This window comes from Mobula birostris, chromosome 23 (genome assembly GCF_030028105.1).
Source record: "Mobula birostris isolate sMobBir1 chromosome 23, sMobBir1.hap1, whole genome shotgun sequence".
Taxonomy (NCBI): Eukaryota; Metazoa; Chordata; class Chondrichthyes; order Myliobatiformes; family Myliobatidae; genus Mobula; species Mobula birostris.
This window is the reverse complement of record NC_092392.1, coordinates 40145121-40172251: the sequence shown is the minus strand read 5'-3', so window position 1 is coordinate 40172251 and position 27131 is coordinate 40145121. Positions and strand designations below refer to the sequence as shown.

The 27131-nt window shown below is 40.4% G+C and overlaps 2 protein-coding genes and 1 pseudogene across 5 annotated transcripts in view; 1 reads left to right on the top strand and 2 right to left on the bottom strand.

Annotated features, from left to right (window-relative positions):
- The window catches only part of cog5 (component of oligomeric golgi complex 5), a 114303-nt gene that overhangs the window by 79385 nt on the left and 7787 nt on the right, over positions 1 to 27131 (bottom strand). For all 4 annotated transcript variants that reach the window (XR_011882952.1, XM_072241515.1, XM_072241518.1 and 1 more), the window contains exons 2-6: positions 24106 to 24245; positions 19122 to 19179; positions 16377 to 16431; positions 15059 to 15128; positions 1071 to 1191 (exon numbers count right to left, since the gene is read on the bottom strand). Coding sequence is in view for 3 of the 4 variants with exons in the window: in XM_072241515.1 (XP_072097616.1) it covers positions 1071 to 1191; positions 15059 to 15128; positions 16377 to 16431; positions 19122 to 19179; positions 24106 to 24245 (444 nt within the window). In the remaining variant the exon portion in view is untranslated. The remainder of the gene's footprint in view (positions 1 to 1070; positions 1192 to 15058; positions 15129 to 16376; positions 16432 to 19121; positions 19180 to 24105; positions 24246 to 27131) is intronic.
- LOC140186918 (uncharacterized) lies at positions 7797 to 8869 on the top strand (annotated as a pseudogene).
- Positions 8978 to 11840, bottom strand: LOC140186854 (putative nuclease HARBI1). Its single transcript, XM_072241523.1, has 2 exons — positions 9689 to 11840; positions 8978 to 9502 (listed from the first exon to the last, which is right to left on the bottom strand). Exons 1-2 carry the CDS (start codon positions 10359 to 10361, stop codon positions 9258 to 9260), a joined length of 918 nt encoding a protein of 305 aa, XP_072097624.1. The 5' UTR covers positions 10362 to 11840; the 3' UTR covers positions 8978 to 9257.

Sequence of the window (27131 nt, the reverse complement as noted above, 5' to 3'; positions counted from 1 at the left end):
CGGTTTCGTAAATTGCCCCTAGTTTTTGGGCAAGTGGTAGAATCTGGGGGAAGATGAGAATACAACACGGGATTAAAGTAGAATGAACATATCAAGTGCTGGTAGTCAAGGGTGGACTTGACAGGATAAAGAGATTGTATCATGTAGAATGATTTTCTAACTCCATTATCAACCATGTACAGATACACTATGTAGAAACTGCAATCAGTCATTGCTTTTAGATTAATATTTCATTCAAAACAAAACCTACTTACAAAAATGGCACAGCTAGTCATTTAAATAAAATAAAGGTATCCGTTAGTCTTGCGAGACCATGGATCTGCGCCTGGAAAGTCTTCACTCTCCAGGGCGCAGGCCTGGGTAAGGTTGTATGGAAGACCGGCAGTTGCCCATGCTGCAAATCTCCCCTCTCCATGACACCAATGTTGTCCAAGGGAAGGGCAAGGGCCAATACAGCTTGACACCAGTGTTGTCGCAGAGCACTGTGTGGTTAAGTGCCTTGCTCAAGGACACAACACGCTGTCTCGGCTGGGGTTCAAACTCATGACCTTCAGGTCGCTAGTCAAATGCCTTAACCACATGGCCACGTGTCCACACTAGTTATTTGGAATAATGTTATTTTGCTACATCTGTCACAAATGCTTCCTCTGTGAAAAAGTAAAACCACCTCAAAAGAAAGTCAAAACAATCTTTGGCAAACAGCCATATTCTGATTTTAGCTGGACAAATACATATTGAGAAAGAGGATGTCTTTGGCCAATGCGCTTAAAAGTTTCAGTTCCAGAAAGGAGCACATATAGCCAAAAGCCTAACAGCTGAAAAATAAGGCTTGTCGATATGTAATACATTAATGTATCAATACTTTAAAATCTACACATTACTACTTCCAGATACAAATTTTAAAAATCTTACTTTCCCCACTTAATGCACAGAAACTGATATGTCTAATGAAAATGAATTAAGTTACTGCTCAAACTAGAACAATAAAGTCTCCATGAAATAGACTGCATTATGGTACAAAATACATCACGTCATACAGGAAAGAAACATCATAAGATTTATTCACTCACCCAGTTCATTAAGACTTTGTGCAGCTTTAGTAATCTCCCTGCTGCCTCCCTGCAGTTGGCCTTGCAATCGCTTACTCAGGTACAAAATACGGATTATTCTTCGAAGCAAATCACAAGCTGCCTAAGTGAAATTTTAAAATATTAATTTACTTGGAAGCAAGAGTCATTAACCATGCCGATTCTGTATTAATTAAGCTAGAAGGATTTAATATTTAAATGCTTAAATGATCTCATGTTAGTAATTATAGTTTAATTTAAATAATAAACACTTAATTTTAAATATGTTAGTCATGCTTAATTCCAAAAAGCGATATGCAAAACTGAAGAATATTTAAGGGAAAATATTTAAAATAAGAGCACTGTTAGTCCGCTACAACACTTCATTATATATTTCATGTAGGAAAACGTTTTTTTAAGTTCATTACTGTCTCCACATCAGTAATTAACACTTTTTAAAAACCTACCATGTACATTTAAGAGTGTAAACATATGAAAATGCTAAAGATACAACTTAAATTCATTGCATTGACAGTGAAGATAATACAAGGCATGTTCTAGCTGACAACTACAACAGGCATACCTCAAGCTTAACCCACTGTTCTACTCTCTCTACACGCAAGTCTGAGTGGCAAGGCATCACTCAAATGCTAGCTATATATTTGCTGATGACAGCACTACAGTTGCTGGCAGAATCACAGATAGCAATGAAAACATATAGGAACGAGACAGAGATCAGCAAATTGAGTGATGTGATGACAACCTTACATTCACACAGTTGTGCCATGAGGAACATTCTGACTGGTTGCATCACCACCTAGTATGAAGGCTCCAAAGCACAGGTTCACAAGGGGCTGCAGTAGACTTGGCCAGCTCTGTCAGAAGCACAAAGCTCTCCACCATTGAGAGCATCTTTAAAAGGTGGTTCTTCTAGAAGGCAGCATTCATTATTTAGGACCCTCACCATCTGTGAACTGTCCTCTTTTCATTACCACCATCAGGGAGGATATAGGAGCCTTAAGAACCACACTCAATGTTTTTGAAATCTCTGTCATCAAATTTCTGAACTGTCCACGAAGACGTGAACACTATCTCACTATTCCTTGTTGCACTATTTATCTATTTTAATGTAATTTTATTAATTTAGTAATTTTAATGTCTTGCACTGGACTATGTGCCAAAATGACAAATTTCATGATATATGCCAGTGATAATCAACCTGATGCTCAGAACTTGCTTTCCACTGGCCACAGCGAGTCAGATTGCTCTACTTTACAATCACGATTGATCCAATTTCTATTTGCATCTATCACAAGCACAAGGTGACATCTTTGATTTTGTATATTAACTTTCACTGAAGTCAGAAATAGAACAATCTGCCTTTCAATGTTGTTATTTATGTTAATCTCTTTTTTTCATATTTCTCCTCACATTCTCATCAACTCTTTTAGAGATTCTGCCATTCACCTACATGCTGGAAGTAAATTACAGTGGCCAGTTAAGCAATCAATCCCCACACCTATGGGACCTGAGAGGAAAATCGAACCATCCAGAAGAAACCCAATCGATCACAGAGAGAACATACAAACCCTACTCAAACGGGATTGACCCTGGGACTCTGATGCTGAGGCCTAATACTGCTCACAATACTCCCAATGTGGTCTTATAAAGCCACAGCACTACATCTTCATGATTTTATATTCAAATCCTCTCAAAATGTATTCTAACACTTCACTTGCCTTCCTTACTACTGACTTAACCTGCAAGTAAATTTTTAGGAAAACCTCCACTTTTACACCTTTAGAAGCTTACACCCTTGCCTAAAAGGGAAGAACAGGGCTTGTTCTGCTGAGCATGGGGAGCGTGCTATGTTAGTACTGGAATATGTAGCAAGACTTGCAGCTGCCCCCAGCACATCCTCTGTGTGTTGGCTGTTTATGCAGACCACACATTTCACTCAAACGTGAGGAAATCTGCAGATGCTGGAAATTCAAGCAACACACACTATGCTGGTGAACGCAGCAGGCCAGGCAGCATCTATAGGAAGAGGTACAGTCGACGTTTTGGGCCGAGACCCTTCATCAGGACTAACTGAAAGAAGAGATAGTAAGAGATTTGAAAGTGGGAGGGGGAGGGGGAGATCCAAAATGATAGAAGACAGGAGGGGGAGGGATGGAGCTAAGAGCTGGAAAGTTGATTGGCAAAAGGGATACAAGGCTGGAGAAGGGAGAAGATCATGGGATGGGAGGCCTAGGGGGAAAGAAAGGGGGAGGGAAGGCCTAGGGGGAAAGAAAGGGGGAGGGGAGCACCAGAGATCGATATAGTGAGAGGGACAGAGGGCAAAAGAGAGAGAAAGAAAGGGGAAAAAAGGTAAAAATAATAATTAATAAATAAATAAATAAATAGGGGATGGGGTAAGAAGGGGAGGAGGGGCATTAACGGAAGTTAGAGAAGTCAATGTTCATGCCATCAGGTTGGAGGCTACCCAGATGGAATATAAGGTGTTGTTCCTCCAACCTGAGCATGGCTTCATCTTGACAGTAGAGGAGGCCATGGATGGACATATCAGAATGGGAACGGGACGTGGAATTAAAATGTGTGGCCACTGGGAGATCCTGCTTTCTCTGACGGACAGAGCGCAGGTGTTCAGCGAAACGGTCTCCCAGTCTGCGTCGGGTCTTGCCAATATATAGAAGGCCACACCGGGAGCACCGGACGCAGTATATCATACCAGCTGACTCACAGGTGAAGTGTCGCCTCACCTGGAAGGACTGCCTGGGGCCCTGAATGGTGGTGAGGGAGGAAGTGTAAGGGTATGTGTAGTACTTGTTCCACTTACAAGGATAAGTGCCAGAAGGGAGATCGGTGGGAAGGGATGGGGGGGGGGGGGGAATGAATGGACAAGGGAGTCGTGTAGGGAGCGATCCCTACAGAAAGCAGAAATGGTGGGGGGGGGGGGGAGGGAAAGATGTGCTTGGTGGTGGGATCCTGTTGGAGGTGGCAGAAGTTACGGAGAATTATACATCGGACCCGGAGGCTAGTGGGGTGGTAGGTGAGGACAAGGGGAACCCTATCCCTAGTGGGGTGGCGGGAGGATGGGGTGAGCAGATGTGCATGAAATGGGAGAGATGCGTTTGAGAGCAGAGTTGATGGTGGAGGAAAGGAAGCCCCTTTCTTTAAAAAAGGAAGACATCTCCTTCGTCCTGGAATGAAAAGCCACAATCAGTACCCCATTCTTGCCTTCCCCCCATATTCCTTGACTCCACTATCATTAAGAGCTCTATCTAACTCTTTCTTGAAAGCATCTAGAGAATTGGCCTCCACTGCCTTCTGAGGCAGAGCATTCCAGATCCACAACTCTCTGGGTGAAAAAGTTTTTCCTCAACTCCGATCTAAATGGCCTAACTCTTATTCTCAAATTGTGGCCTCTGGTTCTGAAGACAAATAAAGAAAATAATCCTGAAATATTTATGGTAACAGAAATACAAATTCAAATACAAGGACAGCAGACTGGAAATGGAGATTCAACCTAAATTGGAAAATGACTCATTAATCCAGAATCAACAGAATGAAAGAGAATATCACAAAAAGTCAGTAGGGGGCAGCATACTACAAGGATTAGTATGCCTGAAGAGAGCAATAACTTTCAAGATTACTTAATGCCATTTCCTATACACAAGAGTAAAGAGAATCAAATTAATTGTTACTCTAGATCCAATGCTACACAAAAGATAAAGAACACAATAATAATTTTTAAAATGCAATAAATATAAATACATAAGATAGTTTCTATACATAGATTGAATGTATGTCCATAAGTGATGCTAGGCTGTACATAAGGTGACGGACGGAAAGTAATAAAGTAGTGGTGGAGTTATTAGATGGAGGTATTGATCAGCCTTACTGCTTGGGAAAAGTAACCGTTTTTGTGTCTGGTGGTCTGGCGTTGACGCTACATAGCCTCCTCCCTGATAAGGTGTGGGATAAACAGTCCATGAGCAGGGTGTGTGGGATCCTTTATGTTAATGGCCCTTTACTGGCACCTTTCTGTGTATATGCTCTTGATGGCAGATAGGATGGTGCCAGTAATGCACTGGGCAGTTTTGACTACCTGTTATAGAGCCTTCCTGTCCATCACAAAGCAGTTGCCATACCAAGCAACGATGCAGCTTGTTAGGATGTAACTCTGCATCTGTGAATTGACACGAGTATGGACACGCAATGTCCAACTCTCTTCCGCCTCCTCAGAAAGCAGAGGCGTTGATGAGCTTTCATAACTGTGTAGGATGTGCTTTGAGATGATGAGAGCTGGTGTGCAATGTGTACTCCCAGGAGTTCAAAACTATTTGCAGTTTCTACTGCTGTGCAACCCTTGTAAAGGAGGGTGTGAGTGGTGCAAGTTCTCCTGAAGTTGATGGCCATCTCCGTTGTCTTGTTAACATTAAGGAAGAGGTTATTTGCCTGGCACCAAGCCTCAAGCTCATCCACCTCCTCTCTGTAAGTCATCTCATTGTTGTTGCTGGTGAGCCCCAAAATTGTTGTGTCATTTAAAAAAAAGGCTTTGTGTTCCTATGTGGTCCAAATGACTTTATTCACCAGTTAACTGACCACAATGAAAGAATGCATGAAAAAAAAATTCTGATCAATTGCAAACACCACAACCTTGCAAGGTACTTTAATAAATTGAAAGCGACTTTTGAATATAACTGCAAGTATTACAGTGCTTCTGTTCACTGGTAATATTTGAGTGCCAGTGGACACATCTGAATTCCAAACATTTTAGTAATTTTTCAATTTCAAGCAGAATCACAACTGACTAAATAGCTACAAATAAAAATTCATCAGTAAAATAAATGTCAATCACTACATCACACCAAAGGACATATCAGCCTACAGAAGTGTGTGGGTTTATTAATATTCCTAAAACTGAAGACAACTATAAATAAAATGAGCTTGTGCTTCTGCAAGAAAAACAATTATTTAAAGAAAAACAACCACTCTTTGCAAGTTGCCTTTTGAGCTGTAAGATTTTGGTAACTCGATTCATTTCAGAACTTCAAAGTTGCTGGTGAACGCAGCAGGCCAGGCAGCATCTCTAGGAAGGGGTACAGTCGACGTTTCAGACCGAGACCCTTCGTCAGGACTAAGTGAATTTCCAGCATCTGCAGAATTCCTCGTGTTTTCATTTCAGAACTTAATTTTTTTGAGTTTTCATGAGACACGTACATATTATGAGCAAAAGGAACCAATGAAAGAAAGAAACCATGAGAAACCATGTTTCCATATTGATTAAATTGGCTTTAAAATGTCTGCCTATTGTTTGCACCAGTTCCTGGTTAAACCAACAGCTTAAATTCTTTAAGATAATTAGAAATTAGAAATACCTGCATCCAACATACGCCTCCAAAATATATGTCGTCACTGATGGCAAGATCTAAACAATATTATATTCTTATGGGTATGTGGGTTCTTCCACATTGCGTGAGGAATAATCTCTATTGGAATCGCAATATCTTTGGCAGGTTTCCTACTTTCAAGGTCAGAACAGTAGAAATTGCATGATATATTTTGAACATTTTGTTTTGAAAATAACCCTACCAAAAGGCTAGAAAGAAACATTACCTAGAAGGATCCTCAATATACAAAAAATTACTTCTCTCAGGTTAGGCAAATTAAAGTTGCTTCTGAAGAAAGAGGGAAAATTTAGTGAGTAAGCAGACATCAAAACAGAGCTTGATGGAAGATTTTTTTTTCAGAAAAAGGACTGAGTGTTATGATGATACACCCAGGGAAAATAATGTCTATTTTTGGGCATTGAAAGTGGACACTAGCGGGAAGAGTAGCGGCAGTAAATCAGGGGACACAGGATCAGTTCGCCCTGAAGCAGCAGCATTCTATAGGATGTATGAGGCGATCGTGGCTGACAAGGGAAGTCAAAGACAGCAGAAAAAGAAATGAGGGGGCATACAATATAGCAAAAAATAGTGCAAAGCTAGAGGATAGGGAAGCTTTTAAAAACAAACAGAAGGCAATTAAAAAGCAATAAGGAGCAATAAGATCAAATATGAAAGTAAACAAGCCAACAATATAAATGATAATACCAGAAGTTTTTTTTCAGATATATAAGGAACAAAAGACAGGTAAGAGTGGACATAGGACCACTGGAAAATAACACTTTAATGGGGAACAAAGAAATGGCAGATGAACCTAATAAGTATTTTGCTTAAGTCTTCAGCCAGAAATTTGATAATGTCAAGGAGCACGAGTGAATGTAGTCCCTATTACTTAGAAGTGCTTGGGAAGCAGAAAGGTCTGAAAGTAGGTAAGTCACTTGGACCTAACAGACTACACCTTAAAGTGTGAAAGAGATAGCTGAAGAAATTGGGGAAGTATTATATTAATATTTCAAGAATCACTAGATTCTGGACTGGTTCTGGAGGACTGGAAAATTGGAAATGTCACTCCACTCTTTAAGTAGGGAGGCACAGTAAATTATAGACCAGTTAAGGCTGATTTATACTTCTGCGTCAAATCGATGCCATATGTATGGCGTACCCGCAAACCCTACACAGAGCCTACGCGAATCCCTACTCCGTAGCCTGACACGCACCTCTCCGAAAATGTAACTATGCGTCGCGGCGACGCAGACAACTGTGATTGGTCCACTTGGTAGCATCGCATTTCCTCCTACGCATTTCCAGTTGCATATTCTTCCCCGCCATTTCAGAATTGAGAGAGAAGAAGAACGTAAATTTGGAAAATGGACCAAACCGAGGAGAGGTTAATGGAGGAAGTCCGAAAATGTGTACATTTGTATGACTCCTCATCACCATATCACAAAGACTGCCAAATGGCATCAAATTTGTGGAATGAAATTTCCAAAAACATGGGTCTGGACATCACGGAATGCACAAAGAGATGGAAAAACTTGAGGGACAAGTACATGCTCGCCCGGAAAAAACTCTCCAAGAGGAGTGGGGACCCAGTCAGAAAAAATTACCGGCGTTTTATTTGGCTCTTTCTTGGCTGGCACCACATATTAAGCACCAGGAAAGAGTCAAATTATGACAACGACAAGGTAAATATAACGTGTTCTTTGTATCATAAACCTTTCTGTTGTTGTGTTTAGGTTAGCTAGCAAGCGAGCAGTACTGTCTAGTTGTAAACACGGTATATTCATTTGCGCAAAGATAATTCTTCAGTGAAAGAGAAATGTAATATGTAATAGGCTTTAATTGTATCTGGCTTGCTCATAAAGCAAACACAATAACCAGTATTCTGCCAATGTAGGCATATGCCTTTTTCTCGTTTTCATAGCTCTGCCAATCCGTGTACAGACACTGAATGTATATATTACCTGTATGTATAATAACAAAGACTAACTTAAACTATTTGCAATTTCTTTCATAATCACAGGATGGAAATGATTCAGCCTCAGGGTTGTCCACCTCCTCAGTTGCTGAGGAAAACCAACCACCAGACATTTCATCTTCAAGTACAGAATCATCATCAAGTAGTGAGGCAGCTCCTCCGCCCCCCGCGCCAGCTCCTCTGACCCCCAGTCCAAGGATAGCACAGAGGAAGAAGAGGAAAGGACATGATGACTGGTTTCAGCAGCAGTTCGCCCAGTTGGATGAACATCGGGTGAGACTGCAACAAAGACTGCTGAACGAAAATGATGAGGTCTCCAGGTTTGTGCAAGCACTGCTGACATGCTGCGGAGGCTGCCGGAGGAGCACAGAGCACAGACAACGTTCGATGTCTACAAAATGGTATTTGAGAGGCAGCAGCAGAAACAATAAACAATTGCATTATCTATTATGTTGTCTTTTTTCATGTAACACTCTGCACCTTGTATAATGTTGTGCACGGTACTGCAAATAAATAACAACTTGACTTTATAACAGGTCTTTATTTTTTTATTCCAACAGCTACATGTTATTTATAGATTCATTTATTTTACCTCCTTACAATTTACTGATTAAGTTGGTCATGACACACTATTTTGATCGGTCATGGCAAAAATCCATGTGGTGATTGAAAGAAGGCTATCAGGTCGTTCCGTACACCAAGGGCAGCTCTGGTGAAGCGGCGCCTTGAGAGGTAATGAGGATCTAGAGGTTCTAAAAGATTCGTGTCCCCTGCCACCACTCTTCGCCACTCGCCTGGCTGAGGTGACCCTGTAGCGTCTTAGTTTGCAAAATTAGCAAGGGTGTATCTGCTCACAGGAGTGTTGGCTTCACCAGTGTAGGTGAAGAGGTTGAGTCGAGCGATATAAGCTTTGACAATGTTCACTGCTTTGTCAGGCAGAAATTCTAGTGGGCGACCAAGGATTCTCCGCCTTGCCACCGAAGTGCCAAATGTGTTCTTGATCACCCGCCTGGCTCTGGAGTGACGGTAGTTATACATCTGCTTTTCCATGGTCATATTCATCCCTATTTAGCAAAACGTAAAAGATAAAACTCAGAGTATTAATAAATAGAAAATTATTATGTGCCAATGTAGCTGTGATCACTACAAACATTTAGGGGAAAATATATATATTAAATCACACAAAGCAAGCAGTATTACTTAAAATTAAATGAAATTAATTTTCATGGAATTTAATGTCTCTGACATACCTGGAAAGGGTTGCATGAGATTGTTGTGTAGGGGGAACGCAGCATCACCAACGATTACATGCGGGATTCTGACTCCTGTTCCTGGAAGATTGACTGGTGGGGGCAGGTTCAGTTTGTGTTCAAGCAGCATAGAACCAAATCTGCTCTCCTTGAAGATGCCCCCGTCACGTTCCCGTCTGTATCCCCCTACATCCACCATGGTAAACCGATATCTGGCGTCGCAGACAGCCATCAGGACAATGGAGTGTGCGCCCTTGTAGTTGTAGTCATCGCTCCTGGCGTGTGGCGGTGCCTTGATGTTCACATGTTTTCTGTCTATACTGCCAACACAGTTCCGAAAGTTCCACAGTCGCCAAAAATCAGCTGCAATAGCTTTCCATTGGGCAACTAAAGGGCAGGGAAGGAATTCTGGCTGCAATGCTTTCCATAAAGCTGTACAGACCTCCGAAATTATGGAGGACACTGTGCTTGATACCATTTTATAGCTAGCTGCTACAGCCTGTTGACTTGCACTTGAAGTTAGAACTCGAAGGGTGATCGCCAGTTTCTGAGTAATGTCTATAGGCATACTGTGCGTACACTGATGCGAAATAAATGGTTGGAGACGATAAACCAAATCATCAAATCTACCTACTGACATCCGAAAATATTTAAAATGCATTTCCTCATCCATGTCTCTCAGTGAGTGGACGAGCACAACAAATTCACCCTCCTTCTGTCTCAATCCGTTCAATGGTCATACACACCATTTTCTCTGACGCCTTCTCTCTTTTCTGCGTTGCTGTAATTTCAATAAAAGTAACTCTTGTTTGACATTTATAAGCTTCAACTCCAACATGATGCGCTCAGTTTCCGTCACCATTTTGTTTCAACACGAAGAAACTCAACGCAGTGGCATAGAAACCCCACCGCCAACTAGCGGTTTGGTGGTGAATTGCAGAGCGACGCAGACACACCAACGCACAAGTATAAATGCTCACAACACACGTAGGCCACTTGCGTAGGTTATGGCGTCGATTAACGCAGAAGTATAAATCAGCCTTTAGCTCGACTTCAGTGGTTGGCAAGTTGACAGATTCCATTATTAAGGATGAGGTTTCAGGGTACATAGAGGCACATGATAAAATAGGTCAAAGCCAGCATGGTTTCCTTAAAGAAAATATCTGCCTGACAAATCAGTTGGAATTCTTTGAGGAAATACGGGTACTACAGACAACGGAGAGGGAGTAATGTTGTTTACTTGGATTTTCAGAGGCCTTTGATAAAGCGCAGCATGAGGATGCTGAACAAGAGCTCATAGTATTACAGGAAGGATTCTAGCAAGGGCAGAAGATTAGCTGACTGGCAAAAGGCAAAAAGATGGGAATAAAGGAGTCCTTTTCTGGTTAGCTGCTGATGGCTACTGGTGTTTTAGAGGAGTCGGTGTTGGGTCTGGTACTTTACACATTGTACGTTAATAGTCAAATGACAGAATTACAAACAAAAGAAAATCTGCATAAGCTGGAAATCCAAACAACACACACAAAATTCTGGAGGAACTCAGCAGGCCAGGCAGCATCTATGGAAAAGAATATATGTTGACGTTTTGGGCCAAGACCCTTCATAAGGACTGAAGGAAAAAAAGAGGAGTCAGAGTTAGTAGGTAGGGGGAGGGGAAGAAGAAGCACAAGGTGATAGGACAAACCGGGAGGAGGAGGGATGAAGTAAAGAGCTGGGAAGTTGATTGGTGAAAGAGATACAGGGCTGAGAAGGAGGTATTTAATAGGAGAGGACAGAAGGCCATGGAAAGAAAAGGGGAGAGGAGCACCAGAGGGAGGTGATGGGCAGGTCAGGAGATAAGATGCAACAGCTTTCATTCCAAATCGTACTGCCTTGGCTTGTGCATTACATAGACAGCTACGACACAATATCCATAGCTGACCGCGACCAATAGATGACGTCACTTGATGGGCCAAATGGCCTAATTCTGCTCATGTGTCTGATGTCCCATAGTAGGGGAACCACTGAGTAAAATATTATGTTTTATTTTAGAGATACAGCACAGTAACAGGCCCTTCTGGACCAACAAGCCCATGCCACCCAATTATACCCATGCGACCAACTAACCCATTAACTCGAACGTCATTGTAAGGTGGGAGGATACCGGAGCACCAGGAGAAACACGCACAGTCACGGTGAAGAACATATAGACCCCTTACAAACAGCAGCAGACTTGCACATGGGTCGCTGGCACTGTATTACGTTACACTAGCAACTGTGCTATCGTGCTGTCCCCAACCCCATCCCCCACCACCTTCACCTCTTCTGGATAACAAAGCGCATTATATACATGTTATGTCTGAAGTATTACAAATAATTATAATGTCTGCTTTAATAATTGAGAAAGGACTATTAGCCAGAGCACCAGAACTCCTTGCTTTCTTCAAAAGGAATTATTTGCTTTCACCTGAACACACAATAGATAGAACCACTGTTGAACATTTCATTCAAAATAGAGAGCTTCTTCATCTAGTCCAACAATACTAGGCACTTGAAAAGTCCTCAGTAGTACAATGCAATCTCGGCTATCTTGCATACTTTTAGACACTCAATTAATGAGAGAGAGCTTCCACTCAGAAAACTAGCACAGCTGAACAAATGCTGAAGATGCATTTGTGAAACAACCTTCTGCAAGCAACTATAATAATGAAGTACAGTAAAGTAGGGATGCTTGATCAGCTGAATTAGATGAAAGCAATATGAACACTAAAATAGTTACAATTTGTAGTCATTCCTCCAGATGGGCATAAAGGGATATCTGTCAATAGGACAATAAAGTAGAGTTCAATTCAAACCCAATCTTCTTCACATGCTTCATCACTGACTTTCCACTCCACCGTAGGAGTTCAGGTCCATTACAATTTAGCAGATACAGAAGCAGTCATACTCACAATAAATTAGATCCGAAAAAAAAAAACAGGTTAAGTTGCTTAGTAGCAGTCTCAAACAAGGTAGAAAACTTTATCATTGAATGGCAATAACTTTCTTCCAGAAATATCCATCACTCAGTTGGAATCATACTGAACAAATCAATATAATACTTCAATTACTGGAAGTGACAAACTAATCCATTCAAAACCCTGATAGCATTCCACTGCTGAAAATGCGATATCAATTTCTGAAACTTCGAATCTGAATGGGTACAATTTTCCCTCCTCTTCAAGCAACTTCTGATGACCTCTCTGGTGTTTTACACCAGGGGTCCCCAACCTTTTTTGCACTGCAGACCGGTTTAATATTGACAATATTCTTGCAGACCGGCCGACCGGGGTGGGGTGGGTGGTTAGGGTTGTCAACGGACAAGAGTAGCAGTCAAATACGTTGTGTTTACCCCGAGAAAGACTACAATGACCATGAAGCCTTGCGCGGGCACCAGTGTGCATGAGTGTACATGCCGATTTCTTTCGCTACAAATCGTTTTTGGCAATTCTGTTCGGGGGGGGGAGTGTTAAATCACGAACGGAATATAGGTGATAAGTGGCTAATACACTCAATTTCGTTTCTAAAAGGGTTCATCAAACGAATTTAATATTAAACACACAGCGCATATTTTCCTTGCATGAATATAGCCATGTCAATTATCAGGGGAGGACAGGGGAGCTTGAAGTAAGTGCTGAACAAACTTCCAGTAGAAGTGGCAGAAGCAGGTTCGATATTATCAATTAAGGAAAAACTAGACAGCTATATGGACAGGAAAGGAATGGAGGGTTATGGGCTGAGTGCAGGTCGGTGGGACTAGGTGAGAGTAGCGTTCCGCACTGACTAGAAGGGCAGAGATGGCTTGTTTCTGCGCTGTAATTGTTATATGGTTATATAAATCACTTATAAGTCAATAGCATCATAACATTTCAAGTAACATTTGGATATTAAACACACAGCACATATTTTCCCCGTATGAACGTATAAAATCATTGCAACACACCAATATCGCTGGGCTGAATCAGTGGGAGCCCTGGGCTTGTTTTCCTGCAACAAGACGGTGCCATCGAGGGGTGATGGGAGACAGCGATACTCGAAGGGGGTTCCTTATTGTCTAGTCTATTCCGCAATTTAGTTTTCGTTGCATTCATTGCAGAAAACTCCGCTTCGCAGAAAAATGTTGGAAATGGAAGCAACGTTTTCAGCGCTTTCGTGGCTACCTCAGGATATTTAGCCTTGACTTAGATCCAGAATGCCGGCAGAGATTTTAAGTCAAACATACTTTTCAGCCCGCCATTATTTACAAACTTGAGGAGTTGATCTCCTTCCCGTGCTGACACGGATGACGCGCGGGTAATGACCTCGCATGTGTAATGGCTCAACAGTGGGCGTGACAGGGAATGAGGAAAAGTGCAACAGACTCATATTGTCAAATCATATCGTTTCCTCGCGGCCCGGTAGCACATGCTTTGCGGCCCGGTACCGGTCCCCAGCCCGGTGGTTGGGGACCACTGTTATACACAAATAAACTGAAACAAGGTAATTTCTCTGTTGAGGCTTTTTAAAATGCCTTTTCATGGATTGCCACAAATATTGTTTCAACCTGGCTGCTTAGAGCCAACAGAAAATAGCTCAGCCATCTGTTTTCCAGTACACGTCACTTATGTACTATGAATAAGGTTATGAATTCAAAGGGGAGGAAGAATCAACTTTATATCTACCATTCATTGACATCAGCCAGCAGCTGTGTATGAACAGAAGCTCCACTGCATAACCCTGTTCAATATTTAGGTTCAGATTTATCACATGTACATTAAAAATATAATGAAAAGCATAGTTTTTGGGTTAGGGGTGCATGTGTATTACTTGTCATGTATTGCATTATACTGCTGCTGCAAGGTTAACAGATTTCACGACATATGTCAGTGATATTAAAGCTGATATTGATGTAAAACTTAGTGGTGATAAAAATGGCCCAAATTTCCTTTTTGAAAATTTAGTTGGAAATGTTTACTATTCTGATAGCATGCACCAATCTGTCATCAAGTGTGTATATATAAATAACACACACACACACACACACACACACATAAAGTCTTATTTATTTTAAAATTTATCCCAAAATTCTATTACCTTGATTACTTTACTATAATGTGCAAAACTGGCCAATTTCCATCAAGCATCATATAAAATGACTGTCAACAAGGAAAAAGCCCCCAAGCCCTGGGGTATCTCGTTCAATACTTATTTCCTAACCTTCACCCAAGCTTGTTATCCATTTGTCATGACTTACACAGTTTTTGAGTAAAACTAATACAACTCAAAGTTAGTGCATGAATCTAAAATTTCATAGAGTTTATGATCAAAGGTAACTAATCATCTCTTACATAAATTTGTATTTTAGCAATATACCTGCAATCTGGTCAACTGTGCAGTCCGAGCAACAATCTTGTTGTAAGGATCAACAATTTTTCCTCTGATCCTGTTCAAAAGAAACAAAATTGGCAAGTAACCAAGTGAGTGAATGAATTGTTGAAATAAAGTTCTGTGCAAAACACAGTAGTATTACAAGGCTTTTGTTTCAAATTCTACTGTGACAATACGAAAACTAGTATACAACGATGGGCACAGAGTTCCAGATTAATGAGAATGAGCATTTATAAGCCAGCTGACTTTAATAAAACGGATTCAATACAAACAACTGTCTTTTATTAAAACCATCAAATTGCTTAAAAAACACCACAGAAATTTCCACAATCTGCCAAAATATAACTTCAGTGCATGATAAGATGTGGTCATAAGCTGCAGAAACGAAGTAAAATTCCTTAAGCATTTATTCCAATTCTTACATACCCCAGCCAAGCAAAAAATTTCTCAGATGTAGTTGTAACTGCAACTTGTTTAAGTGTTCAGACTTCTACCTTTCTTTGAGCAAAGTGCTTCCCATCTTCTGTACTCAAAAGTCCTCATCCTAGTTTTCTCATTAAACTATTTGCTTCCCATCTACCGTACAACTTATTTTCAAAATCCCAAGATGTGTGCAAGATCATACCAAAAGACAGATTCATTCATTTTCTCTACACACCACCTACTCAAAGAATCATATTCCTAAAAGAGAGTAAATGGTTGCCTAGCAAATTCCATGAACATTTTCCCCAAAGTAATTCAAAAATTCCTGATCTATAACCAGTATTTTGACTTGTAGAATTGCACCAGCCTATGATATATTTTAAAGAAAGTAAAATTAATGTTCCTTTTTCATCAGTTACTTCATATCATTTTAGTTTTTCATTGATTCTATTGCATTTCTTTGTTCTGCCGTAATATCCCGCAAGAAAATGAATGTCAGGGTCATATATGGTGACATATATGCACTTTGATAATAAATTTACTTTGAACTTTGATTTATTTAAGTTCCATTACTTCTAGGAACCAGTCACTTCAACTTGTGGTGTATTTAAACACATTATTGTTAATCTGTAATTTATTTATCTAACTTTGCTCACCTCCATCAAGTACATGATTGGACGTTAACGAATTATGTAAAATGCCCATATATATTTTGTGACGCCAAAATAGGCCAAACCCCATTTTTTTTTTACCAAAAATAAATGATGATGTGTGATACAACATAAATCACGCTAGGTATCAGAAACAGCGTTATGCAAATTATTTCTAAAACTATAATTTCACATATATAGTTCACTATAATATTATGCTTCCACTGTACCTGTCAACAGTGCACTGAAGAGCAGAAATCCGAGTCTGCATCATCTGAAGAACTCCTAAGAAGTATTAGAGTCAAATTATTAAAAAAAAGTTATAAGCCTATAAAACATTTACAAAGGAATAGGCAAGCCAAGCAAAATGTTGTCAATTTAAATCTTAAAATATTCTACTGACCCAGTATTCAGGGCATTCTAAAATTTAATATTTCCATTAATGACTAAAAAACTGTGCTTCCTAAGTTCACTTATAAATGACCTAGCTTTAAACTACAGTGTGGTTTGCCACAATGGATGAAATAGTTTCTTTATCTCTGGTCCATCAAAACCCTGTAATTTTAAAATAATCTAATTTTATCTTTTAACCTCAAATTTAAATTAATTTCATATTATCTTTAAGAACTTAACTCTTTAAAACATGGCATCATTGTAGTAAATCTGAACTGTATCCAACTGGTGACTGGTGCCCGGTGCCCAAAATTGAAGGGCAGTCCGAATGTTTTGTAACTTAAGTTCTTTTTGCAAATGTTTTTACAGCCTTGCGATGAAGACATATTCCGATTAACCATTATGACAATGCATACACTTTTAACCTTCATCACATAAATGCCATCAATTAGCACCTGAACAACTTCAAATCTCTCATCATTAATAAATATTCTGATTTGTCCTTGTTCATGCAAATAGTCTACAGTCCCCATTGACTTAGTTGCAGGAAGCTCTAAACAAGTTCAGGAGTCAAATGTACAAATCATAAATCAATGAAAAGGGCAATTTGGTCCATCATGCTCATTCTGCCTGCAGCATCTAATTTGACAACACTCTACTCCTTCTCATCTTGTTTAACAAGTTCATCTTTCCAAGAAACTAAAAGTAATCTCCAGATCAGTTTATGGACTCTCAGAATAAAGTACCGTACATCCTGAGTGACAAAGTATTATTATTAATAATATAGTATTGTCACTCCCAAATCAGAAATTTACTCAACATCTTTCTATGCTGTATGCTTGACAAGAGTATAACAAGTTCTACTCCATTCTGCTGAACTTGTCAAGAATTCCAAGTGTTTTATGAAACCAAAAAAAGATAAGAATTGTAAAATACCACTAAACGAAAACAAATAGTCAACTACGGAGTGGGTTTTAAATGTACCATATTTTATTTTGCTTTTATTTCAGCCATGATTTAATGGCAAAACACACTCAATGGGCCAAATGGCCTAATTCTGCTCCTATGTCTAATTGTCTTTATGTTTAACTTTAAGCTGCAAGTGACAGAAGATCACATCCTGTGATATAAAAGGTAGATGCTCAATTCAGTAATTTTGGCAATTCTACGTTATTTTTAAATGTCAAAGGTTTTTGGAAAAATATAGCAGAACAATTTTAATTTGTGGGCATTCACAAGCAAAAACAAGGACTTCAAGAATAGCTTAAAAAGAAACTTAAAATCATTGCCTTTTAATCAGTTTTTAAAAGGAATCCAAAAATGTTTCTTAATAAAAAACTTAATGGATTTAAACTAAAAAACACAAAATAGATATTGCCAAGGGAAGCTTCTCAGCAGATCTATCTAAAAGGAATTCAGAGTTCAACCTTCAGTCACTTTCTTAAGTAATTCCAAAAACACTCTTACCGTCATTAAATTAGCTACAGCTTATCTGTAACAACAGACCCCATTTTCAGCTCTGTTTCCTCAGTTCAACACAAACATAGAAATATCTGGAAATTAGGAACTCCATTTCAACGCGCATCAAGTAACCTTCATTTGCAGTTTTCATTGCATGAAAAATAAAGTGGACAAACCAAATATTCCAGGATTCATACCTTCATAAACAATTGTGCCACACTTTGGAGTTCTACCAACAGGAGTTAATTATCCATTTAGTTAATTTTCCATTTGTTGGGTTCCTTCCTCAATCTTATTTTGGAAAGCTGGCCACATCGTTCTGAAACCTACTGGCAGTTTGCACTGTGCAAGCTAACTACTGCAAAGCTAGATTGTTTGAATGATACAACCCAAACTGGTCAGTGGTTAGGATTAATGTATTGAAGACCCGGTTTGGGCAGCTCTCTCTATACAATACATATGTGAAAATTGAAATGTCAGAGACTTGTATTTATACAGTATGCATCATACAGTGGGTGTACTGTCAATTCTAATAGGTGGCATTCCTCAATTTGATTGCTTCATGTACTAACATAATATTTAGGTACAGTATATGATGTCAAATCACAAAAATATATACACATTACTAAATTTACCTCAAAGCAGGCAAGTCCTGTGGAGCTGATTTTTTTATTCATAGTGGAGCCCCACTCACCAGCCAACAACCCAACTCCCACACTCCCTCCTCACTACCACCTCTTATAATGGCAGAGCTCCACACAAATCTCTCCTTTTTATTGTTGGCTTTTGCCTCACAAGGTTGTCTTAAGCAGGATCTACAAAAGCAAAGGAAGCCCTCTATCCCTGTAATAAAGCTGCACAATCAATCCCTGTCACCATGAATTCTTTTTGTCATACCACATGAAATTATCTGCATATCTGACATCTTAAGTAATAAAAGGACATGGTTCTTGAAGCCTGTGAATAGTCTGAATTAGTTTCAAGGGACAGTTTGCTGACATTTATAATACAAAATTATTGGAATTGCCAGATATCTTGTTGAGGTGTGGGGCAGGAAAGAATGGTCGATCTGGTTTGCATAGCTCTCATTGCACTGCAAGTGTTTTTGAAAATACACCTACCTTCCAGTGACTCTATGCCAGTGGCCTGAGCTAGCAAGTTTTCATGTCTTGCAACAACCTGCGAAAACACAATCCCATTAAATATGTTACTCAATTAACATGGTACTTTATCCTAAGGTGTACTGTATACTACATTAAACTTAAATTAGCAAGCTAATTCAAACTTAGAGCAAAAAAACTGGCTCATTAATCAATAAATTTGAGGTCCAACATGAAAGATTTTTCAAATAATTTTTTTCAAAAGCAATCTGCTTCCTATCTAACCATTCCATGTACCTATATCTTTTACATTGGCACTTGTCAAGGAAATTAAAAGTTAGTCACTCTCAAGCACCTTGTTTCATTAATATAGAAACACGCCAAAATATTATGAAATATTTTTCCACCTTTTATAAAAACTTTCACTTAAATATTGATATACATGGAAAAAATAAGATGTTTTTATGTTTTAATGTTTTCTCTCCACCTCAGCAGCTCCTTCATTCTACCAGAATTCACTCATAATAAACCAAATGGTGGGTAATAAAATGGACGGGTTCACGGCGCTAGCCAGGCGTCAGAGAACACTTCGGGAGTGCAGGGTTATGTGTTTTACTGGAACAGGGCTGCACGAGGACATACCCGATCAAATCCTTTCCATGGACGGCTTCCAGACCGTTCGGGCTGACCAGAAGTGCACTGAGAACGGTAAGCGTAAAGGAGTTGGGTGCTTACTGTTCTGGTTAACAACGGTTGGTGAAATCCAGGTCATATTACGATCAAGGAACGTGTTTGTAGACCGGATATTGAACTTTTTGAGGTTGGACCCCGGCCATATTCCACCGAGATACAACACTGGGCGTCACAGGAGGTTGTTCCTGCCTGTGGCCATCGAACTTTGCAGCTCCTCCCATGGAGGGTCAGACACCCTGAGCCAATAGGCTGGTCCTGGACTTATTTCCATCTGGCATAGCTTCCATTTTGTTGTTTGATCGTTTGTGGTTTTTGTATTGCTATATTTATGCTCTATTCTTGGTTGGTGCGGCTGTAACGAAACCCAATTTCCCTCGGGATCAATAAAGTATATCTATCTATCTATCTCATAGCCTAGTGCATTCTTTTGCGCAAATTTCCTTGTCTTAGATACATTCCCATCCAAAATATCTGCTGTGCTGCAAACCCAACCCCACCAACTTTACCCAACCAATAATAATCTGATACAAAGCTCCAAAAAAGATGTTCCCTTTATCAACCTCAACAGGATTTATGGAACATTTGTACTGCACTATACTAAAAGGCACCATTCAAGCCACTGTGGCTACAGCACCTCGCCAGGTAACTAGGAAGAAATATTAGACTCGACTTTGAGGTCAGCAAAAAGACACCACACTTCAGACTACAATAAATCACACCCATGAAAATGCTGAAAGAACTGTTGGCAGCCAGCTTTTTGGCTTTCAAAATTCACTAAAACCATTCCAACTATTAACAAATAAATGATTTCAAACTGATGATTAACAAATCTATTAAAAAGGTTAAAAGTAAGCAAAAACTATTTTTAAAAATTGTAAAATTAACTAATATTTATTTTGATTCTTGGCAGCTATTCCTCTCCAGCCAAACAAATGGAGGTGTTCCCACGGTAGAGCTAACCTGCTACAGGTTGTTTGACAGGTTCCCACAGGAAATTACTGGGAAAACGCCATGACTGCACAGTCCATGGAGAGTACAGAACACAGTATGTAGACTAGTACACCACAGGCCCTTCAGCCCACAATGTTATGCCAAACTGAACAAATTAGCAATCAAATACCCAACTAAACTAATCCCTGCTCAACTGAAATTTGGATTATTATCACTGACTTACAGTAGGTCATGAAATTTGCTTTGTGGCAACATTACAGTGCAAAATATTTTCAAAAGTTACTCTAAATTACAATAAGAAATAAAATAAACAAATAGCCCAAAAGAGGAACATTAAGGTAGTGCTCATGGGCCATTCAGAAATACGATGGCAAAGGGGAAGATGCTGTTCCTAAATCTTCAGGCTCCTCCCTGACGGTGGTAATCAGAGGAGGCCGTGCCCAAATGGTGACGGCCCTTAATGATGGATCGTGTGGCGCGTGACCAAGAGGTTAGGGCATTGGGCTCACGATCTGAAGCTCGTGGGTTCGAGTCTCAGCCAAGGCAGCGTGTTGTGTCTTTGATCAAAGCACTTAACCGCATACTGCTCTAGTCCACCTAGCTGAAAATGGGTACCGACAAATGCTGGGAGTTAACCTCGCGATAGACTGGCGTCCTATCCGGGGCGGGTGGGGGGGAGCGGGGGGGACAGTCTTCTACTCACAGTCGCTTCACGCCACAGAAACCGGCATAAGCACCGGCTTGATGGGCCACAAGGCTCGGGACAGACTTTAACTTAATGATGGATACCACTTTAATGACGAAGCAACACACACAAAATTCTGGAGGAACTCAGCAGGCCAGACAGCATCCAGAAAAAGAGTACAGTCAATGTTTTGGGCCAAAACCCCTTCGCCAGTCCTGTCCAAGCATTTTGTGTGTGTTACTCAGATTTCCAGCATCTGCAGATTTTCTCTTGTTTGTGACTTTAATGATGGGAGTTGGTTGAGTCCACAACCCTCTGCAGCATCTTTCAATCTTGTGCATTGAAGCCTCCAGGCCAAGCAGTAATGCCACCAGCTAGAATACACTCCATGTACATCTGTATAAGTTTACTGGTCTAGGATGACATACCAAATATCCTCAATCTCCTAAAGCCATGAATATGCTTTCTTCATAATTATATCGAAATGCTGGGCCCACGATAGATCCTCTGGAGGATTAAGAATGAGGTTAAGAATGGAGGCACATGATAAAATAGGCCAAAGTCAACATGGTTTCCTTAAGGGGGAATCTTGCCTGACAAATCTGTTAGAATTCTTTGAGGAAATATCAGGCAGGTTAGACAAAGGAGAATCAGTGGATGTTGTTTATTTGGATTTTCAGAAGGCATTTGATAAGGTGCCACACCTGAGGGTGCTTAACAAGATAAGAGCCCATTGTATGACAAGAAAACTACTAGAATGGATAGAAGGTTGGGTGACTGGCAGAAGGCAAAGTGTTGGAATAAAGGAAGCCTTTTCTGGTTAGATTCCAGTGACTAGCGGTGTTCCACAGGGGTCAGAGTTGGGACCACTTCTTTTCACATTATATGTCAACAGCTTGAATGCATTTTGTGGCCTTGTTTGCAGACAATACAAAGGTACAAAAATAGGTGGAGGAGCAGGGAGACCGCAGAAGGACTTGAATTACCAGAATGTACAAAGTACCAGATGGAATACAATGTGGAGAAGTGTATGATCATACACTTTGGTAGAAGGGATAAAGGCATGGACTATTTTCTAAACAGGGAGCAAATTCAGAAATGAGAGGTGCAAAGGGACTTGGGAGTCCTTATGCAAGATTCCCTAAAGGTTAACTTGCAAGCTGTGTCTGTGGTAAGGAAGGTAAATACAATGTAAGCATTCATTTCAAAACGACCAGAATATAAAAGCAAAGACTAGTATATTTATAAAGCTTAGGCTTTATAAAAGCATTGGTCAGACCACACTTGGAATATGGTGAGCAGTTTTGGGCCCCTTATCTAAGAAAAGGCATGCTGGCATTGGAGACAGTTCAAAGGAGGTTCACGAGAAGTATCCTCAAAATAAAACCGTTAACATATGAGGAACATTTGATGGTTCTGGGCCTGTACGGGCTGGAGTTTAAGAAAAGAAGAGTGGATCTCATTGAAACCTATCAAATATTAAAAAGCCTAGAGTGGATATGGAGAGGATGATTCCTATAGTGGGAGAGTCTAGGACCAGAGGGCTCAGAATAGAGGGACGTCACTTTAGAACAGAAGAGAAGGAATTTCTTCAGCCAGAGGGTGGTGAATCTATGGAATTCATTGCCATGGACAGCTGTGGAGGCCAAGTCATTGGCCATTTTTAAGAAGGGGTTGGTAGGTTCTTGATTAGTAAGTGTGTCAAAGGTTACGGGGAGAATGGGGTTGAGAGGGATAACAAAATCAGCCATGATGGAATAACAGAGCAGACTTGATTGGTCAGATACTACTCCAACTATTTACTTTATGTTCTCTGAGCTGTTGATGCCCAGGAACTTGAAGTTATTCACTCGTTCCTCTACTGAACTCTCAATGAGGAGTGGTGTATGTTCTCCCCTTCTTGAAATCCAAATCAATTCCTTAGTCTTACTGACATTGAGTACAAGGTTGTTGCTGCAATAGCACTCAAACAGCCAATCTATCTCACACTGTATCCTACCTCATTGCCATCTGAGATTCTGCCAATAATAGTGGTGTCACTGGCCATTTGACTTGTGCCTACTCCCAGTCATGGGCATAGACAGAACAGAGCTGTGGGCCAAACATGCATCCTTGAAGTTCACCTGTGTTATCTACCAGCGCAGAGATGTTATTCCCAGTCAGTGCTGACTGTGGTCTCCTGCTGAGGAAGTCAAGGGCTTTCCTTTTTTCAAAACGAACAATTAGCATGATTAAAACTACAATAATTTCCTAATAAATGGAACCGCTGTGTCTGTGAAATGATATACAATCACATGCTGTTCAAAATACTATTCCTGTGAATTTCCCTATGCTATTTCATAAGTAGCTTCTCGACTTCTGAACTGAAGTAAATGGATACAACAGTAAGCATAACTTTTATCCCAGCATGTTATAAAGTAACATAAATACATAATGAAGCTCGGTGTACTCCAGTGACATGGATGGCTGTGACAATGGCTCTTCATTTGCATCCTCTGACCAGCATGCTGGTGATACTAAATCTGAATAGCTACCACTGTTACAAAAGTGATCAATGTTAGGTTGGACATAACGTTAGTTGAGGGAACTATTTCAGTATATTATGTTAGGATAACTTATAAGCACATTTGTTGTTTCTCATATCTTACATCTAGAGAATAACACAAAAGCTTGTACCTGCACATGAAGCTCTTTATCTAGTTGACTGATCCCTTGAGAAAGTTTTGCCAACTGTTCAACAATCACCGCTTGATGAATTGATTGAGCTGTGTATGTCTTGACATCAAATTCTTCTTTCAAAAAGTCTGCATAGCATTCTAAAATGAAAAGTTGAAGCACTGTTTTCTTTCATTGCCAATAAAATAGAAGTCCACTGATACTATTAGAACAAACCCACCTTCCCCCATCTATTTCACCACACCCTTCCCTGCTGGGAAAAATAATACTTCTATAAAATACACAATTATTCACTCTGTAATCAATTAGGTAGTTTTGTTTATTTTTAAAAAAGAAAGAAGACAATAATCTAAAGTAAGAGGAATAGTTTTTTGGTCCCTTCAGCCTGCTCCAAGTCAGTAATATGGCACCAATATGTGGTGATTCTAAGTGCCGCTCAGATGGGATTCATCAAATATCCCCGTTAAGGACCACTAAAGCTGAAACCCAGTCACAGTTATAGGTACTTCAGTAAGAAGCATCATTTTAAGACGTTTACAAAACTCTATCGCTACTCAAAATTGGACTGCACGCTTGGGTTGCGACTTCAGTTCCACCTTAAGAAAATGGAAATATGGAGGTCGAGCTGGTCTGCAAGCACGATTGAAACACAAAGGCCTTTGTCCCCCACTCCCAACTATCTTGCTGGTGCATATACAGTCTCTAGAACATAAAACTGAAGACCACACAGCAAGATTGCTGTTCTAGAGGTACATCAGGGACTGCTGTGTACTTTGCTTTATGGAAACATGGCTGCCCCCTGTCATTTCTGATACAGTGTGCAACTCGATGGTGACACCATTCACTGCAAAAACACGACAGCTGACTTTTAAAGGTAGAAGAGTATGCCTTATGATTAACATTATGGTGCACAATTTTGGCAGCTCTGTCTTATATAGTGGTCAAATGTTCTTTTTAATATGCCAAGGGAGTTTTCCGCCATCATCCTGGTAGCAGTGTACATGCCACCTCAAGCCAACATCAGCAGGCACTGGAGCAGCTGAGCACTGTAATCAGCAGGCATGAAGCAGTACACTCTGATGCTTTTCCTATCATCATGGGGTGTTAAACCAGGTCAGCTTGAAATCTCGGAACAACCATCACCAGCATATCACCAGTGGAACTAGAGGAGCCAACACACTTGACCACTGTTACACCACCATAGAGAACACTTACTGTACCATTCCACACACCCACACACTGAAAAGTCTGATCACTTGGCTGTACTCCTACTCCCAGTGTATAAGGCACAGAATAAAGACCGCAGAACCAGTGGTTAAGACCAAGAAGATATGGTCAAGAGGGGCAGAGGAGCAATTATAGGACTGCTCTGAGTCGGACTGGACAATATTCCAGGATTAATCTTCAAATCTGAGTGAATATACTGCAGTTGTCATCGACTTAATTAAGACCAGCGTGGATGAGTGCAGGTCTTCGAGAACATACTTATACTGGTGATCCTGAACAATACAAGAAGTCCAGGTACGACCTAGGGTAGGCTATAATGAAATAATTCCAGTTGAGGTTAGAGATGGAATCGGATGCACATCAGCTCTGGCAGGGGTTGTAAGCCATTATTACCCACAAAGCGAAACCTAACATCATGAATGGCTGTGATGCTTCAATCCCAGATGAGCTCAACGTTTTTTTTTGCACACTTTGAAATGGAGAATAAAACCACACCTGTGCGAATCCCTGCAGGGTCTGGCCCTGTGATCTCTGTTTCGGAGGCTGTTATAGAGTGAATTTTTTTGGGTAGATGATTTGTTTACACTTAAATGACTTTGGCCACCAGACTTCTATTTTAACTGGTTGACAAAGGACTGTGGATTGAGCCCACCACAATGGGCTTCCTAAAAGGTGTGAGTACCAGATGCCTCGGACGCCGTAGTTTGACTTGATGCTGTAGTTTTGAAGACTATTATCTATACATTATAAATATTAATTGTCTTCTACGTTAGCACGGGAAATGCCAAATAAATGTACCATAGACATAACTTACATTCCTAAAGGCTGTGGATACCAACTCAGACGTTGGCGTCGGAAGGAAAGGATGGTGTGATATTTTGTATGTAGCTTCAATAGGAAGCATTGTCTATAACTTTTTAAGTAGCGGTTGCCTTTGTGTTTAGCATATAAGTATCAAGCCCACATTGAGCTAGCAGACCTTTCTGCGGAAAGCGTCTCCTTCCATAAAATGCCTGCTGTACCTTGTGTCGCATAAAGAAGCTGCTTTGTATCTACCAGTGACTCTGTCTCTCCGGTAATTTCATCCACGCTACAACATTTGGTATCAGAAGTGGGATACCTTCATGACCCGTCGTGTGGCCAGCGTTCCTAGCAGTCTTAAATTGGTGAGTATTTTTCTAAAATAACACTCACACTTGGATCTGTTCGGTCGGTGGACACACGGGAACACGAGGTATCACGAACGTGGAGAACTGAACTGGTAGATATAAAAGTAGTGTGTGCGTGTGCATGTGTGTTTATGTACGTGAGGAATCTTTGCATGTTAACTTGGTTAACTTGGTGAGACTTGGACCACCAGTTGCGAAAGGTGGTAACCAATGGTACGGTTCGAAACGCCAGAGTAGGAGCGTGTACAGGTGTCCCCCGCTTTTCGAACGTTCACTTTACAAAACCTCACTGTTACAAAAGACCTACATTAGTTCCCTGTTTTCACTAACAGAAGGTGTTTTCACTGTTACGAAAAAAGGCAGCGCGTGAAAAAAAATATCAGCGCGCGCCCCGAGCAGCCGCTCTCCCCCAGATTCGGAAGAGCATTCTCGCTGGCATTGCTCTAACACGTGCCTGTGAGCAGCCATTTGCAAGATGAGTTGTAAGGTATCAGGAAAGCCTAAAAGAGCTCGTAAAGGTGTTACACTTAGCGTAAAACTAGACATAATTAAGCGTTTCGATCATGGTGAACAAAGTAAGGAGTAAGTGAGTTTGGCTTGTGGAAGTTGACGAAGATGATGTTGAAGATG